The sequence below is a fragment of the Ornithodoros turicata genome, chromosome 3 (genome assembly GCF_037126465.1).
Source record: "Ornithodoros turicata isolate Travis chromosome 3, ASM3712646v1, whole genome shotgun sequence".
NCBI lineage: Eukaryota > Metazoa > Arthropoda > Arachnida > Ixodida > Argasidae > Ornithodoros > Ornithodoros turicata.
In genome coordinates, this window is record NC_088203.1 from 90,515,159 (window position 1) to 90,534,336 (window position 19,178).

At 45.8% G+C, this 19,178-nt stretch overlaps 1 protein-coding gene across 3 annotated transcripts in view; it reads left to right on the forward strand.

The window, feature by feature from the left end:
• The window catches only part of LOC135388801 (B-cell receptor CD22-like), a 442,796-nt gene that overhangs the window by 333,001 nt on the left and 90,617 nt on the right, over positions 1-19,178 (forward strand). For all 3 annotated transcript variants that reach the window (XM_064618610.1, XM_064618608.1, XM_064618609.1), the window contains one exon: positions 10,238-10,374. In XM_064618610.1, coding sequence (XP_064474680.1) covers positions 10,238-10,374 — 137 coding nt within the window. The remainder of the gene's footprint in view (positions 1-10,237; positions 10,375-19,178) is intronic.

The following is a 19,178-nucleotide window of genomic DNA, read 5'->3' on the forward strand; positions in this document are numbered from 1 at the left end:
CCAGAGTTCCTGGCTCTCAAGCACCAGCAGCACTTCCTTCAAAGTTCTGTTTTCACTTTTTATGACGGCTACAAGTCTCGTATGCCCTCTTTGCCTCTTTTCGTATGCCCTCTTTGCCTCTTCTCGTATGCCAGGCCTCGTGAGGCCTGGCGCATGGCATATACGGCTAAGACTTCTTTCCGTCGCCTTGTTATCCAGTGCCTACCTGTCCTCAGCCAGGAAAGTTTCTTGCATCATAGTTTGCCACCACTGCAGCCCCCCATGGCGTCTGTTACCACGTCATCGCTCGTGGAGACAAATATTTCCGCCTCCTGCTAACCCGTGGTGCTAAAAGTGTCGCCATTGACTGCTTTAAAACATTTGGTACAGTATAGAAAGAATGGCCCCGCAATAAACAAAAGGCCCTGAAAGAGAAGTCACTGGAGAAGATGCCCTCGGAAGAAATGTCCCCAAAAATGTCCCCGGAAAAAATGTCAGAGACTGGCAGCGCTATTCGCGCTGCCGGCGATGCGATATGTTAGGCGGCATTTTCCTTTCTTTCTTTTTTCCCCTTGTTGTTAGACTGCAGAGCTAGCTGTTCCTAACATGCGAAGACCTGCAGGAGGTCTGAAAGAATCGCATTGTATTTTTGTAATACTGAAGTACAATTATTGCGGAAGGACCATATCGGCATTGGTTCTAATGAAATGAGACACCGTTTCTTTATTTTTTGCTCTTTTTTTTATATGTGCTCACACTTTTCTGCTTCTTAGAATAAAGTGTCCGCGCACTCGATGTCTCGGAGAACTATCCTTGCGCGTTCACCATATTGCGCACAGAGGCTCGATAGCCTTGTCTGAATGTGCAGAGCCGCGAGTTTCCCCCACATATTTGGAAGAATTTTTATGAACTCTTGTTTGAAGGTTGCAGGCACGACAGCTGATTACAAACCTAAAGAGTCAATAAGTTCACGCACAGCTGGACGACTATGCCCCGAGGACGCTTCCGAATCGTTAGTTCCATGTTGCCAAATTTTTGTTTGTTCTGAATCAGTGGTAGCGTCGTGAATATTCTAAACGTGGAAACCATAACCAGAAGCTCCAGAAAAGAGCAACTATTCCGGTGACTTTTCGTTTAGATGCATGTTTATTATTTTTCACTCATCTCGTGAACAAACGCTATAAGCCAAACCACAAAATACAAAAGAAAATAGTGAAAGGAATTTGAGATGAACACAAAGCTCTTGACATAAAACTTGATTTCCACCCTGCTTCTGAACCAAGGTAATGGTGCTGAGAAAGGCTTTTTTTTCTTTTCTCACCTAACCACTGATCTATTTACAATTTAGTAAGTGTAACGTTATCGATTAATCCCGCTTCAATTCGATATACACGCTGCAAATTTTTTTTGTTTTTTTTGTCTCGGTTGTGTTAAACCCAACTTTTCTGCGAATTAACGTTCGACTTTGCAATCCAGGTGCACCACAGGGGCACACAAAATATTACAACCAACAGCGCAGGGGCGGTCCCAGCGAAGCACTTTTTTTTTTGGGGGGGGAGGGGGGGGCGACGTCTGCGAGCCTTTAGCCAGTCGCTATCCATTTGGGTGCGAGAGGGTGGGAGGGGGAGGGGGAAAGATTGGTATGCTAGAGGATGGGAAGTCTTATGAGTAACAAGTTTGGTGGTGCGCCCTCTTCGCACTCCTTGAGAGTGTCACAGGGAAAGAGTCGGAAACTGGACCAGGCTATGCTTTGGCCCCAAGATGGGCCCGCCATCTTGGGACCGCCACTGCAACAGCGTCATATACATCTGCAACACACATACATCTCGCACGTTCCAAAGAAATCTCACTATGTACAACACCAGACATTTCAGAACTGAAGCTGCACCCGAAACAAGTATGCATTTTCCCGTACACGTGATTACTAGAGCGTCACCTGCTACCGTCACACAGGGGACATTTCTTCCGCCTATGACTGCTCGTCGCCCGTCTCCCGGGGGCATTCTTTCCGGGTCCCCATATGGTACAAAAGGCAAAATGTTTTTGATGCACCCATTTACGTGGATTCGCATGGCACAAAAACGAGCGGAACGGGACGGAAGGGAGCAGGCTTCCACGCGACAAGTGAGGATGGTAATGTTGGAGAGGTTTTCCCGAGTTCGTGTTGTCGGTAGCGCCAAAATTATTACTGGATTAACAAAAGCGCACTACTACCTACAGCAGGTAGTGGTTCCAAGATATACTGGCGTGCCTACGTCGCTGTGTACACCGCGTGGTGATGAGCTATAAATATGGTAGTTCAGTCATGATTTATACCTTTCATATACCTCTTCTATACCTTTTACAACGTCAGCTGCATAGTGGAGACTTCTCCGGGATCGCGTCCGCGTCGTCGGCATAAGAACGTCCGCACAAAACTCTTGTCGCATGTATCGCATGTGCGCTCGGCGCTGGGAGTAAGGAGGAGAATCCCGCCGGTTTATAACCGCAATCGATTGAAAGTGAGATAAAAACCAAAGTACGTAAGCAAAGTTTGCCGATGGCGTGGGAAACGTTGCGCGGTACTTTACCGTGTACGTACTCGCGCCTTACCGCACGCACAAGCTTCTGGTCGTCGGAGACTTCAACGTGGACTTTTCACTGGCCAGGAACACCAACCGCAGAGAAGAGACTTGGAATACAGCGCTGTGCACTGTGGGAGGTGCGCTTTGCATCAGCGGATGGCGAATTCTACATTTGGCGAATTGGGGCGAATTGGGGACGCAAACGGCGTGAGCCACCGCCGGGGGTAAGCACTTAACCTACGACCGTCGTTGGGCAAAAGTTGCTCAGCCAGCCGAATTCGCTTGTTGGTTTTAAAGGTACGGCAGGAGAGGAGCGATACCGATGCATCCCTCTGGCACTGTGCTCTCCAGAAGACAGAACGGTAAACGCCGTGCCAGAAGCTTAGGGTCGATTGCATTTAATGTGTCCGTGTGTGCGTGGGTTATATCAAGATCATCATCGTACGTGACATTATTAATCGATAACAATATGCTATACTACAGTGTCTTAAGGCACTGTACGTACAGTACACTATCTTCCGGTTGTCCGCGTGGACAAGATCGGTATACATGAGACCGAAAATCCTGCAAACGTTGGTGGAATAGCGAGTGGTCATTCGACCTCGCAATCACTGAAAGAGACTGCAAATTCCTCGAAGTATCGTTTTTCATGTAACGTTGATCTTTTTCTAGGCTCCTGCTAGAAAAGGCTGGTGCCTTCTCCTCAACTTCAATTATAATTTTTCTATGAACCGCTTACGAATAGTCGGGCATTTCGTCCAGTCAGAAAAATATAAGAGGCATTGGAAAAATCCTCAGCGAAACATTTTTTGTTTATCTTCAAGATTTCCATACGGAGATCGATAACTACACTGTTAAAAGAAAAATTACAGGACCGTTACGACTCGTGTAACGCGAAACTCGGCGTCAGCTGTGCGTGTGGTGAAATGAGGCCGGATGAAAGTGTGTAGACAAATTTATTTAAGCGTGATGAGTATTGCTTTGTGGTAGCTGAAATGGTTGGGGGGGGGGGGGAGTCCTGAACGAGAGGGCTGTTCTGGAACACCAAGTCTATGCATGAGTCGTGTCTAGTTGTGGGTTGGCGGATGCCGGTGCATAGCGTAAGGTCCAGTTGTTCGGACATATCGCTTAGGAAAGTGGTGTTCCTGGCCAGTGAAAAGTCCACGTTGAAGTCTCCGACGACCAGAAGCTTGTGCGTGGGGTAAGGCGCGAGTACGTACACGGTAAAGTACCGCACAACATTTCCCACGCCATCGGCAAACTTTGCTGACGTACTTTGGTTTTCATCTCACTTTCAATCAGTAGCGGTTATAAACCGGCGGGATTCACCTCCTTACTCCCAGCGCCGAGCGCACATGCGATATATGCGACAAGAGTTTTGTGCGGACGTTCTTATGCCGACGACGCGGACGCGATCTCGGGGAAGTCTCCACTATGCAGCTGACGTTGTAAAAGGTATAGAAGAGGTATAAGAAAGGTATAAATCACGACTAAACTACCATATTTATAGCTCATCACCACCGCCTATACCCCGTTTAAATCATGTCGAAGGTATAAATCGCCTACGTTATACCTTCCTGGGCAGTTGAGGGCCTAATACGGTACTTCTCTCTTACATTTATACCTTCGGCATTTTGTATACCTTTAGATATGAACCTGTGGCACCACATTAATTTGCGGTATCATCTCAGTATCATACGTATCATCTCAGTTAAGCAGTAATTTAATTAAGAAACACAGTGAGTAATACAGTTGCATCTTAATTAAGAGGAGGAGTGATTTATAACACCGTGCTATTTGTTCCTGAAATGACCAAATCTGCGCCTCCTCACTCATAGAGTTGCTCCCCGGGCGAAGGGGGCCCCACATTTTGCGAAGCCACGATGTGTTATACAAGTATCTGGTCTGCGTCAAATACCAAATCCTTCCACGTTGCTTCTTGCGTGGCGAGTAATCTACACGAGCTCTCCTCTCCGTTTTATGAGATTGTGGGTACGTTTTTGTGCGTGCGTGTCCAGGTATTTTCTTCGTCTTTTTCCTCCTTGCGGTAGTTTTAAAGCCCATGTCGCTCAATATTATTTTGCTCGAATTTTGTTACGAGCTGGATTAGGAAATCATTTTCAGGGAAGTATAAAATTAGTATAGATTAGGGCAATACCTCGAAGGAGGTATAGTGTTTATACCTCAAAAGGCATGCGCCTTGGGAAAAGCCATAGGTATAAATTCTTCTAACAGTGTAGGCATGTTTCGACCCAACTGTAATCTCTTCTGTTCGGAAACGTTGTAAGCGTTTCGTCGAACTTTCGTCAGCCTATGTTTCACTTTCGTCATTTCTTTCTATAGATACTTCCGAAAGCTTCAACCACATCACAAGGGAAATCACTCCACCGTATTTGAGCCCCTTCTAAACCAATTGAGTCCCACTACAATTACTGGAAAAAAAGAAAGAAACAAAAAAAAACGACATGTGGGACGATAAATCAAAACAACGAAGCAACGAGAAGAGCTAAAAAAAGCCACGTAGCAGCAACGTATGAGATCAGACCCGCACATGTGTGATTACCAACCCGATTTGTTCCCTCTGTGTACGTCTGTGATCTGTTATTACGTGAAGGTGCATTGTGCCTTGGCAGACGTAGGACGATTTATTTGTAACTTTCTTTTCGTTCTCATGCAATTGGCGCTTGACTTTCGTAGGATTAACTTTTGCGACTCTGATTATCGCGAGGTTCTGCCGAGACTTGTACGTATTTAGAGTATTGTATTCAAGATACTGTATTTTAAATGCTATTTGTGGTATCTTGCTAGCTTACTCTATACTTTTCCGGGGGAGTATTTGTACTCTATTTCAAATACATTTTGTGGTATCTTCTACTCAATACTCTTAACTACTTCTTCGATCGCCTCTCAGTTTTCCATCTTCTCATTTTTTTCATTGTCATGCTTGCTCTCCGGGAATTTCCATTCCCGCGTCCATTCGACCCCCTACCTTGATAGGTTGACCTTTCTCGAAAATCTGAATTCAATAGCAAGGGTTTTATGCGGTGTGCCCTGCAGTTGCAACAGAGTTCTGACCTGACCTCCTCTTGCTCTGTTCTAGCCTTCTACATACCTGCCAACTTGGGAACATTCAAATTAGGGAGATTTCAAAAGCGAGGGGGGGGGGGGTAGGAGAAAGACGATGTTGGGTGGCTTTTATTTGCATATGTAACAGGATCACACTTCACCCCAGCAGGCTCGTCGTTTTGCAGCAACAGACATTGCCCTCTTCAAGAAACTATCTGGGTGTCAAGCTGTGACAAGGCTATGACACTTTCTCAAAAGAACGTGAGGACACAAAACTATGCCTCTGTTCTGTTTTCGAGATCAAGGTTCTCTTTGCGAGTAACGCAAGGTCGAAACAGCTAGTGCAAAGGCACCTTTGTCGCCCGAAAACATGGAGGAAATGCCCGAAACTAGAAGTGCTAGAACTAGAACCATGACCAGAACCCCGTAACACAGAGGCTCCGCGAAGCGGCAGCGATGCCGATGGCAATTGGGCTGGTATTGGATTGACGTTTTCGTCTGTGTGCCAGGAGAAACAGCAGGCGTTTGAGATATAGAGAGAGAAACTGCATTTTCCAGGAGATTTGCTTCTCGGCCGTACAATCGTACAAACCGGTCCGAATCCGGGAGTCTCCCGGATGAATCGGGAGAGTTGGCGGGTATGCTTCTAGGACACCCCTGCTTGGCAAACTTCTAATCTTTCTCTTTGTAATGTAACGCAGATCGGTCAGCGACTGACGCAGGCCCTGTTGGGGTTTTGTATTTAGGGACATAAAGAAAAGTCATTCTGCTCGAGTTGTCAGTTCGCAGAATTCAGCCAAGGAAAGAGGCGCGTTTACTCCCCTGACCAAAACATGGAACGTTTTTCGAATATGTTTCGGAAACGATAATAATATTGCAGTCAAATGCAAGCTTTGCTTACCCAAGAAGAAGATGCTTTCAGGGGGGAGGGAGGGGGGGGGGAGAAGACGTCAAACTCGTGTTTCAAACTGAAACGTGTGTCAAACTGACGTTCATGTGTTTTTCTACAACGCCTACCGAAGTATCTTAAGTGTCATGTCTGGCTGCCTCACTCCTCCCTTTGTCTCCCATGACCACGCATCTCCGAAGCAGGTAAAAAGAGCACTGGCCGCGAGACCGGCAGGTGACCCGGGTCCGAATCTCGAGACCGTTCGCGCTGTCTGCGTAATTTCTCTTGGTATTCCTAGATGGTGTAAGACAAATACCGGCACAGTCACCTGTGAAGTCGCCCTAAGATGCCCGATCCCTCGAGCGACATGCTGCCATACTGTCAGGCAGACAGCCCGGTAACAACAGACCACAAACAAACGTGATTGTTCCAGTTTCGGTTGCACAGTGGCTTGCTTAGCTTTTGCTTTGCATATCTTAGTCGCTTGTGTGATTCTAGCGTGTGAAGCTGGGTTGCGGTGTTGCCACTCCGGAGTTACAACGATTCCGGAACCATTTGAGCATTACCAGAACTTAGAAAGGAATGGGAATGAAATGGCGGCGACGGTCCTAGGAATGGAATGGTCCTGCACGCATCATGGAATAATTAGCCGAATTATACTTGATGAGTAACAGTGTAATAGGAATCGAGTTACATTGCGTCTGAGTAACCCTTTTCCGGTAACGTAATAACCTTTTTTGAGTAACTTACACAGCACTGGTGTCAATGCATTCTGCTTTGGAATATCTTTTCACTCTAAGCATCTGCGCACCAAATGAAAAAAAAAAAAAGGTAATAGTATTCTGCTTCCACGTTAGCGCTGGACGTCTTGTTTCTTCGTGCACTACTAATCGTGGGGAATATTCTGCTGCGCAGCCACGAGATATTCCGACAGGAAACCGGCCGTGGATACGGTGTCGTTTACTGACTGCGCAGAACAATATACTCCCGGTATTTATTTATTTATACGTGACGAAATCGTACCTTTGGTAGTGCCCTTGGAAAAGGGAGACGAGGGGGAATTTTCCTCCCCTATGTAAAGTTCCCATAGAACCACTCCCGAAATTCTTTTTCTTTCTTTTTTCCTTTTTTTTTTGTGTGTGTATGCCACTGTCGCCCCGAGAGCCGTCTTTTCATATTTAGAATACTGTTTAGAATATAACTCCCACTAGAATATTCCGTTGAAACGTCGCTCGTGTAAATACAGGGATATAGCGAGCTTTAAAGGACGTGACGCCGTCTTTAAGAGCCCGCCAATGACGATCGTATTTTCGCCGGACATAGAGATGAAGACAAGCCGGCAGTCGTATAGACAGCCACTGGTAGCCAGTCAATAAGCCTCATAAATCCTGTGTTTGAAATCGATTTGCTGAAGAAGACGACAACGCGATTCCAAATCTCCACGTAGCCAAGCAGTGAGAGAAGGCATTCAGCAGGCTTTCTGTACCATAGGGCGACGTTGGCACACCGCAGCTCTCAGCTGCCGTGACAATGGAAACAAGGCGCCATTAGCCGCATGAGCAGCCACTGGTTGCCGCAGTGATTCGACGAACCACGACCTAATATGTGTGTATTCCCCCGGGTTTTCCTCAGGCGCTTTGAGACAAATGTCGGCATAGTACCCTGTGAAGTAGGCCCAAGACGCACGATTTCCCCCTCACCTTGCGATACTCGTGACGCTGCCCGCCTCAGTGTGGCCGACTATACGTCAATCACCACCTCCACCATTCCTAAGCTAAGCTAAGGAGGGCATGGAGAAGCCCAGGAGATTTTCTTACGCCTAGGTGGCGTTGGCATATCTCATTCCACTAGAAACATAGGACACAATATATGATTCAATATGCTGCGCATGCGCAATGTCAAAATACGCATTTTTCTGCTAAGATAAGCTTGGATACACTTCAGTATATAAATAAACACCTTAATATTTTGAACACAAGAAAAATGCTCATATTTCCTCAACACGCAGTCTGTAGTGATACCAGTATTGACAAACGTACGTCAACGTCCGATGCCACATAATCCAACCGCTGTATCAATCTACGCGGTCTCTTCTACCCTCCTCGTCATCCAGACCCGCGGTAGAGTTAATATGCAATTAGTATAGCATTTGCCCAATTCACTCGATTCGCATTCTATTTCACAAAACGAGTAATACTATTTCCGTGTCAATAGGACACATATTGTTTGTAATTGCTCGCTATACTATCATAATTCGGAAGATTGACGGCAGTTATGTAGATTCTTATATCTTTCTTCTGCAGAAAGACACCTAACCGTGCTTGCCGTTTGCACGATTATAAAAAGCGTTACACTGGAAAGCACTGCATTGATTTGTCCTCAAATGACATCGAGCCTGTTCGAACGTCTCAAAGAATTGTAACGTTCGTTGAACTGTTGGAACGCCAAGCATCGACGTCAAACTTTGTTGTTCGCAAAAAAAAGAAAAATGAAAAAAGTTCGCGATATTCCTAAGCACAATATCGATGCGTATTTCGGAACTATTATCTATTCCGTTGTTTGCTAAGTTGCTGTGAAGTGGAGCTTGCGCTTGCATAAAGGCGTGTCATAACTTCTGACGCGAATATAAAAATGATTGATGAGTACTTTCCTTCATCCTGTGTCAACTTTGTGGACTTTTGCCAACTTTTGTGCGTTGTCCGTGAGTTCTGACCCTAGCCTCACGACGACCCGTAATGATTCTTGTTCTCTGTAGGGGTACTGTCCATAAGGATAGACGTAGTCATTAAATTTAGAGTCGCAGCAGTCGCGCTATTCTGCCTAAATTCTACGTTGACCTTCCAAGACGCATTTGAGTGCAAAGATGGTCTCATGCTTGCGATGTTGGAAGTACACAAATTAGTGCAAACAACAGTTTCTGTCTTTCTTTCCGTTTTTTTTTTTTTTTTTTTACTAACCAGCTCACGCACCGTACATATGACTATAAAGTATTTTTAGAGAATGTCCTGTAGTTTGCCTCAGGAACAAACGTCCCGATAACTGTTACGAGTTCATAACTCACACGTCGCCATACCAGCACTGGACTGCTGTTTCGGCACCTTTTTCGGCCTCCATGAGCCGTGCGCAGGTAGGCAACCTTTGAATGGGTGGCGGCAGAAGGCCACGCGGAACGTGGTGTCATATACTTTACTGTCTTTAACGTGAACATCTTCGACTCAGATGTGTCTGGTTGGGAAAAAGCAATAGTGAAGAAAATCTCCAACCAAGGTAGAGGAAGGGGTTACCCAACGTTTCGGAGCCGGTTCGGCTCCTTCTTCAGGGGCGACTGTAGAGGCCGGCAGCAGCTCAGGCAGGAACGCTGCAGCCAACGGCCACTACAGTCAGCCCTGAAGTAGGAGCTGAACCAGCTCCGAAACGTCGGTAACCCCTTCCTGTACCTTGCTTGGATATTTACCGTCTATGCACTGGGGCTTTCAGTTGGTGTGACTCCCAACCTGACGGTAGGACGTCTTCTGATGCCACCCGCTCACACGTTGCCTACCTGAGCAACGCTCATGAAGGCCCAATAAGGCCGAAGGCGCTATCCAGTGTCGGTGTGGCGGCGTTTGGGTTATAAACTCATACTATACTCATACGTTATGCAGCTGTATAGCGCTTCGTCTTCTTTTTCTTTCCCTCTAATGCATGTTACGTGTGTGGATTCGCGCGTGTGTCATTTGTGCGTGTGAATGTCTTGCAGATGCCCCTCGCTGTCGCAACCAGAGCCAGGCTGTGCTCTACTATTCAACGGCACGAGAGGAGATGCGCATCATCTGCGACATGGAGGCTGATCCACCCAGTCTCTCCTTTCGATGGATCGTAAGGAATAACAGCGAGGTAAGCTGGGTTACAAACCCGCTCTCCTATAGCGCCATCAGAGCCATTTTCTTTCTTGCCCTAATATGAAGTTTGGAAGCACACCCCTCGATACATTTTGTGTTATGGTTCAGCCCAAACCGATCATCAAAAGTTGTGCAATGAGACAATGATTGTACGATTCCTTGCGCGGTAATTCAGCACCACGGCCACGCGCTTGTTCGCTGTCGCTCCACAAGGCGATTATGCTTTTACCAAACTTGGACAATGAGAAAAGAAATACAAAACGTGTTCGGCGTTGTTAACAAGGAACGCGCGAAAGGTTCGTATCTCTTCATCCTGGGAAAGTTGAAGCTCGAAAGCCCCATACTCGAGAAAAGAGTAATAACGTTGCACCACGTTGTTGGAATGGGAGATCAAAGTGTTCGCTCAAGGATTACAAGACGGATCGGTTTGGGTTCCTCTCCCCCCGCCTCCCCCTTTTGTTTCTGTAATTTCTTCCTTTACTTCATCCTTAGAGATCCATTCTTCTTTTGCTGCTGGAGAGAATACATGTTTTGAGCACGGTTCTAAACAAGGGATCCCGAGAGGGCGTCCTTTGTTGTAGGATAGGATATGTGTTGGTAAAGCCGCAGTTGACCTCCCGTACGTTGAAGCGTAAACTGAAGCAGTGGTTGTTCTCAGCATATCTGAAAGAGACCTCGTGTGCTGCAGTATCCATCTGATGATGATGATGATGATGATTTGGGTGTTTCATCGTCACAGGGGATACTCCAGCCCATTGTTCACGGTTAAATTGGTAAACTGGTGCAAATACGAGTGCAGCTTTACAGTGAGTACCGAAGTCCTGCAGAAAGGAAGAAGTTACTTCACAGGAGGAACTCGTTACAAGTTAAGCTTCTCTGTAAGAATAACAAACGTAACAAAAGTAACTTACAAACGAAGTTATAAAGTTACGGAAACTAACCTGAAGTTGCCAAGTTACTTTGGAAATGTAACGAGTTGCTTTTAGTTATTTACTGCGCAATATGTTGTGCTTAGTTCTTCACCTTTGTATAATTACTTCAGATCTTGATATCAAAATGATTGGTGCAGGACGTTTTATAATAGTTTCCATGCACCAAAATTATACCAATCCACGATGAGAGAAGCTGTACCCATAACGTATCTCTATGCGCTTTCTTAGGTTGGCTTTGAAAGATTTTGGTGCCGCAAGAAACTTCTTCAACGAAGAACAAAACAGGCACCGGATGTTTAAGTTGCCATCCTCTATGCATATTTCGAAGTACTGCGCCAAAAGCGACATTTTAGCTACCCAGTGCCCGCCGCCATTAGAAATACACCGATCGCCGCTATGATGAACATCACATGACTTCGGAATAGCCGGCGAAAACTTACTTCGTAGCGTTCATCGCAAAAACAAGAGAACCTGGATGAAGAACCGCCGTGCTCGTGCAATGAGTGCGCACTTGGCTGTCTTCCCAATAGAGAGGGAGGAGGAAGCACGCGTTATTTTGTGCATCACAATCACAATAGACGATTTTACAAAGATGCGTGCGCCACCAAGCGTGCGGCGCAAAACAGCATGGGAACTTTGAGCGACACTTCTCCGACGTCCGCAACGGTTTACCCCGGCTGACGCCGCTCCTGCGCACACCAGGAATGTTGTTGTTCTTCCTCTACCTCCGCCTCTGACCGTCTCGTAATGCTCTAGGGCACTCGAAGTTCCCATGAGCCTTTGCGTGCCTCAGGTGGCGCTTGCTTTTCTCAAAAGGAACTTGAAATTTGTCCTTCAGTTCCCGAAAAAAGTTCTGACTTCTGCAAGAAGTTACTGGAACTGAAAAGCAAGGACTCAAGTTTGTTCTTACCAAACCTTTCGTTTGGTAAGAACAAACTTGAGTCCTATAGTTAGCCTATACTTAGATACAGTAAGTAGTTACCTGTAAAGAGTTACCCCCAACACCGAGTCCTATATCGTCCTGAAGGGTCAGTATTGTTTTTATGACAGCGTTGGTGGACTGGATTTGACCATGGACAGTGCAATTTTGTCACGCTGACAGGCGAGAGTGCAAGTGATTTCGAGACACTATAAGGTGCGCAGCGCCATGATTTGCCATCAAAAGATCAACGAGAGTCGGGTATGTACTCGTTATTCGCGTGGGTACCGTGACAAAGCACGTTTGTATTTTCGGAGCAAAGTTTTAGGAAACTGTTACTGCGTAAAACAATGCTATGCGTCCACTTGGTGGACGACAGGTATGTGTCAGGATTTCCCGTTCGCATTTCGCTGGTAACATATTGATATTTGCATAGGGGAGAAGCTGTGCAAGTACTTCAGTGTCGAGGTTTCTTTCTTTTTCGTTATAACGAGACACCGCGCCGTCCCGCAGACCGTTGCAAATTGTTAGACAGACAGTGTCTATACTAAGCAGGAATGAACATCTCTGTGTCATCAATGTAGTTCGGTCTAACATTTTCCATCCTTACTTCTGTGCCGGTGCGTTTGCTCTCAACGAATAGTCTACTGGGGCATGTCACACAACGTGTCACAGAGGTGATTAACGACGTTTTCAATATCGTGTGCCTGCTGTAGCCCTACACTCTTAAAAATGAGCTTCACCGCATAGCACGCTCCTAGCGAACCATCATCTTGAGTGATATCCTTATCTGGCCTGATTTGTTGAAAACGGGAGGCGTACGCTTTTTTTTTGTGACAATTATGAACAGCATAAGCGTCACAAAAAAGGCGCACGCTTCCCGTTTTCAACAAATCAGAGGCAACAACGTTGTCATTCGGGATGATGGTTGGCTAGGAGCGTGCTGTGTGGTGAAGTCCATTTTTAAGAGTGTAGTGCTCAGCAGGTGATCGGCCTCTTTAACGCCTATGAGTTCAGTAATTCACTGCTGGATGCGTCGTAGAGCTTGCCTCACTGGACATGCCACTTGCGAATTACGTCTACTGATGCGCTGGCGGCAGACGTCGTGTCTTCATCAGATGTCCCTTGCTTTTACTACTGAGCTCAGCATCTAACGTGACGCAGGGGTGATCCAGCCAAATTCATATTTGGAGCAATTTTTGGAGCATGAAAAACTACATTTTGAAGCACTTTTGGAGCAAATATTACGGCTTGGAGGAGACCTGGAGCAGCCCAAACGTTACAGTTCATTCAACTCTTAACTCCTCGCCAATGTGACAGGCTGCAGAAAAAGACTCCTGACTGCTTGTCAAAATCTATTTAGGAATCCTATTGATGACACCAAACAGAAGATCCTAGAATAATAACTTTTATTGAAACAGCTGCCATATTTAGTCTATCCTACACATACTGTGTGCGCACTGCTACATAAGCTTTACTGCTATATAAGCTTCACTCCTCGGAAAACGGCTCAGCACTCTCTGGACTAACGACATCAACTCCATATAAAGTACATGTAGGAGGGGCTCTTGCTTCTGAAAGAGTTTTTGAAACCCGGAGAAGAGTTCCGCACAGTTCTTCAAGAATAATGTCTTTGAATAGAGATCCTTCCCCGAAAATGTGGCAGAAAGCCTGCCGTGCATGCTCTGTGCACCTGGTCGCTGTCCCGTAGCATCTTGTTTACTGAAGTACGCCTGAAGAGCTTCGAACTGTTTTTCCACACGACTTAGTGACTCTTGGGGAGTCAACCAGCGGTTTGAAACATGCCCCAGGAATACATGAGGCGCAATTCTAAGTGCATCCTGATGTACCTTAAAGGATTCAGAACGAGCAGCACTAGTTTTGAACTAGTAGTAAGAGATATTCCTGACAGACTCCTCGACGTCTGATGCAAATGCATCTAAGCCCCTTGCAAAAGCATTGTGTACCTTGTGCAGGTAGCGGTTACCAACATCTATCAAAGTTGATGGCACGGAGTCCTGAAGTTTGTTCTTGACACTCTTAATAACATTTGGCCCATCACTAAAAAAACGAATCCCTGCTTCGGTAGTACTGCCACAGCATCCTCTAAGCAGTGCACAATTATATCTGCAGTAGCACGTACAAGGTTGAATTACTGCAGGTGGTCAATGACCATCCTCTTGCTGCTTGACGGAGAAGTGCCTCACGAGTATATATCTAGCTCCTAAAACCCTAAGCCTTTGTTCAGGCTTAGGGGTTTCATCTATCAGTATTGAGAAAAATACACCTGGATGACACAGTTCGTCTACCACCTGAGACTTGAAATACTGACCTAGTCCGTCAGTCACAATGCGGGACAACTTCGTCCTACCGCAGCTCAAGCCCTTAGCGATTTCGCTGTCCGGGAACATGCCTGGAAAACTTCAGTTGCAGTGTCTCCCCATGTGAAAGAAACTGACTTGGAAATAGTAGACAATGCAAAAATTACATCTTTAACATACATAACATAAATAACATATAACATAACATGCTTTCGTCACGAGATCTCGTTGTGGTGTGCAACCACAGAAGCCCAGCTGGGCCTGGATAGCTTTGGGTGGCTGGAGTTTCCAGTCCTTGTCTCTGTACCTTACAGCGCATTCAATGTGCTTCTTCATTGTGGCCTGTCGTTTAATTGCAGTCATGCCGTCACAGGAAATCATGCAATCGCACAGGACACGAAACGCGTCTGTCCTTTGCACCACAGATGAATGAAGTCATTATTGGGGTCCACTTCACGAAGCACTGCATCGTTGAACCTTGTATTACGACCTGGAATGAAAGTTTGCCATCATGATACGCATACAAACCTACTACATATGAAAAGCAGGGGAGAATCGGCGAAACGAAACTATACGCGCGATATGCACGTGTCAGAGCTAGAATAAAAATAAACGGTTTTTGCTTTCGGGCAAGCATGAAACACAAACCTTGTACTTACGTTTGCTCATCCCCAGCCGTCCTCAGTGTTTTATTCAAACTGTCTCGGTTGTACGACCACAAACACGACGCTCGGCTCCGCAAGACCAACGCAAATGTTCAGATGCATGGTTGGCTTATGACTACGGCTACATCGCATGGGTTGGCTTGGATTGAATTATAGCTGGATTGAGGTGGATTTTATTGGATTGGATTGGATAGGCATTGTTAACGAAGTCCTCAACATGGATTTTCATACGGGTTGCCGAACGAAAACCTGATTTTGCTTCGAAAAACATGGAAATTGCCCAGTTTGGCGCCAATTGGCGCACACCTACTATGTTCGGCGCACACGGGCGTAGAGGCCTCGCTTTGTAGCAAATTGGCGCAATTGACGCAGCTGGATCACCCCTGACTGGGGTTGCGGTATATCCAACTCTCCTTGAATAGTTTGCCGTTGAGGGATGCTTCCCGCGTTCCAGGGCATTGAGTTCGTTCGTGATCAAGCATTTGTCATTCAGGTAAAACCTCTCGACAAGGTATATTATATATCTCGTGGGTTACCGTCCACCATGGCAGTCCGCTGCAGGTGGTACAGTAGTAATATGTGAAAACTACTTACCCTACCTGAACTGACATAGTTAAGTTACCTCAAAAGGACGGTGTGGAAGAGTTCGTGCGCAAATGGTGTCACCACCCTTCTATCTTGCTTCACAGTGGGCGTATGACCGTCTCTGGAGCGCCCCCCTGAGCGTCATTCACGTGCTCTCATTTGCCCTGTAAATACTCTGTGCCCGTGTATATACTCATTATGTACTGCATTCCATACTGTAGATAATCGCATACATCTAGAGTGGTGAACTTAAGGAGTACTATGTGTGTTTGTAGTAAGTAAGCATGTAAGTGTAGTATGTACGTAAGTATGCGTGTTTGTATGTACACTCTAAAAACGCTCTGCACCAATCATTGCCACGAATGATAGGGTCATCGCTTCTGATTCGAAGAAACAGGGGGGCGTACGCCTTTTTGTGTCAATTTGGATATATGATAATTGGCACAAAAGACTTATACGCCTTCCTTTCTCCTCGAATCAGAAGCGATAACCCTATCATTCGTGGCAATGGTTGGCGCACAGCGTGCTATGCGGTGAAGTTCTATTTTTGAAGTGTAAGGCGTATGTCAACTAAGGTTCCTAAGGTATTCCGTTCTTGATTTTAATAAATGTTCCTTCAACAACAAGGAATACAGCTGCTAACTGCCAGAGTATTTCAGACAGCGAAGGGTTTTAACTTGCAGTCCGCCAGTGATACTGGTTCGGTGGTTTTGTACCGCATTGCAGTCAAAGGAAGAGAGAGAGAGGGGGAAACGTGTTCCGAATGTTGATAAAGCTAATCTTTCTAAGCGACCACAAATGTCCATGACAGATAAGGACAACCATGAATCGTCATCCTGTCTAACGGTAGAAACCATATGACATTATAGTGTTCCGAATAGCGATAGTCATAAAACGTTAAGCCATGGCTAGAGTCCCGAAGATACCCATGAAGTATTATAGCGTTCACTAGTAGTCACAAATCATCGTATTTCTGCAAGTAAACCGTTTAAAGTAGCCACAAGCAGCCTGGCAACCATGTCACGTTATGAATGTCGAAGATTGCATGGACTGAATTCGATAGCGCTTGGGTTGACCCTCCTCCGGGCGAGGTATTTTGCCGTAGCAAATGGGAATCGTCTTTCCGAGAGTCACTTTGCCTGTCGGCGTGGGAAGGAACATCGTGCTTTCTTCCTCTTCCACAGCATAGAAGAGCTTCTCGATATTCTTTTCTCTATTCACCCTCGGGTCACAAGGTATTTCCGAGAAGTGTGGCTAAAATGACAGCTGTCTCATACATTCATCGAATGATATAGCATCTTGCTGAATCTCCTCGCGTCGCGGATGGCAGCAAGTGCGGCGAGTAGATGGTTCCAGTCGGGTGCCATTTCAGGGACGAATCAATTGAAGAAGTAGCTTGTACTGTACAAAGCCATGAGTACCCCCGGGGGGTGACCCAGGTACTTAGGGAATTTAGGGATGTCGCGAACTTTTTTCGAACCGGGAAGTTCGAGGTCGAAGATAAGGATGGTTCTAAGAATTCGAAGAAGAAACTTCGAATTTTTTTGCGAAGTTCGAGCAGGTTGACATAGTTCGATGTCATTTCAGAGCGAAAGGATAAATACCTGTCTAGCTACATGATTTATGAATTTTTGGTTCAGATAAGGCAGAAGCAATGCTCCGTGCCTTTTTAAATGTCATTCATTACCTTTACCTTGCGAACTGTGACCGTGCAGTGAGCGATTAAAGACAACACTCTAGCGACACCTGGGGGCAAAGGCGAAGCATTATTCTTTGGGCGTGGGTACTCTGTTGGAAATTTAATCTGAATCGGGTAGAAGTGTGGAAAGCTCGACCGCGCTGTTCTCGACGACGACCACAAGGATGAGTGACTGCTTTGATCGATAGGAGCAATGTTTGGATTATGTGGCGTTCGGCGTCGGTGTGCACATCTCGATATTACAATGTTAATACAGTGCATGTCGGTAACACCTGAAAACTCTAAAGTGCAGATCTGTGTGTTGCGCCTGCGCGAACTTATTGAATTCCTCCGAATTTTTTCGTCAGACCTCTGCGCACTCGAATCGCGGCTGGTTCGCGACAACACTATACGTAGCACCAGCGGCATGGCCGAGTGGGCTAAGGCCTCCGCTCGTTGGTGGTAACCAAGGTCGTGCTGAAGACTGGGAGGTGGTGGGTTCGAATCCTGCCGCCGGCTGTGCTGTCTGAGGTTTTCCCTGGGTTTTCCGATGACGTTCCAGACCAATGTCGGCACAGTTCCCCCTGAAGTCGGCAAAGGACGCATGATAACCCCCTGTCCCCCACTCCTTCCTGCTATCCTCTCTCCGTCTGTCCACATCTGTACGTTGCTCATAGCCACAGTTGCTTCGCGCCGCTAACACCCAATAAAAAAAAAACACTATACGTAGGATGTTATGCTGAGGAGGAGAAGATAGTGCGTTGCTAAGAGGAATGTTATTATAGTAAAACAAGTGAAATAATAGAAGAGGGAAGTTTACGGCGCAGGGAAAGAGGTGGGCGGGGGAGGGGGGACTTCGCTCTTTAAGTGAATTAAGTGAAATAGCGACGTTGGTGTGGAGGAAAATGGTGAGAACAAACAAAAACAGACGTCGCAGTTTTATAGGTCTTCTATGCTATGAGTGGAGATGGTCCTGGTGCGGGTACCATCAGACGACACCTGCTCTATGTGAAGATCTTCTACAGTAGAGGTTTTAACTCAGAGTGCGGTTTGTGATAGTTAGGTTTAATGAGGCCTAACACGTCATTTCCTATTGTAAATGCGTTTAATTGATACGGACGTCCCGTGCTAAGTTATTGGTCGCGTGTAGGGTTTCTGGTTTTCGGCGCTTATATTTCCTGCAATTTCGGGGTGTTTATCTGTCTCGTCTACTATTCCGTTCTGAGAAAGCTGATATTTCTCGGAGGTAACAGCTATACTCGAAAATAAATAAAAGAATAGAAAAGAATATATCACTGCGGGTGCTTATGGCTATGTTACATATACAGTTTTTTTTTATTATTATTCGTTACATAATTTTTATAAAACAAACTAGCAGAGCAAAATAGACGCAGTTTTTGCAGCTGAGTTATATGGTCAGGCGAACATTCTCTGGAAGGAGGTATGTATTATATAAGATCACTAGTTACCTAAAATTCATTAATTAACTCTTTAATCAGGGGATTCCGCGCAAAAGCGAGTTTACAGAACGAGAGATATTCATTGAAAGCCATTCAATGTTTAAAATACGCTTAAACGCGCACTTGTGTTGAAATATCTATCGCTGAATTTCGCTATGCAAATAACAACAACAAATGAATTAATGGTAATGAATGGGGAAATCCGCCATGCAAATAAGCCGGAACACGAACTACTCACT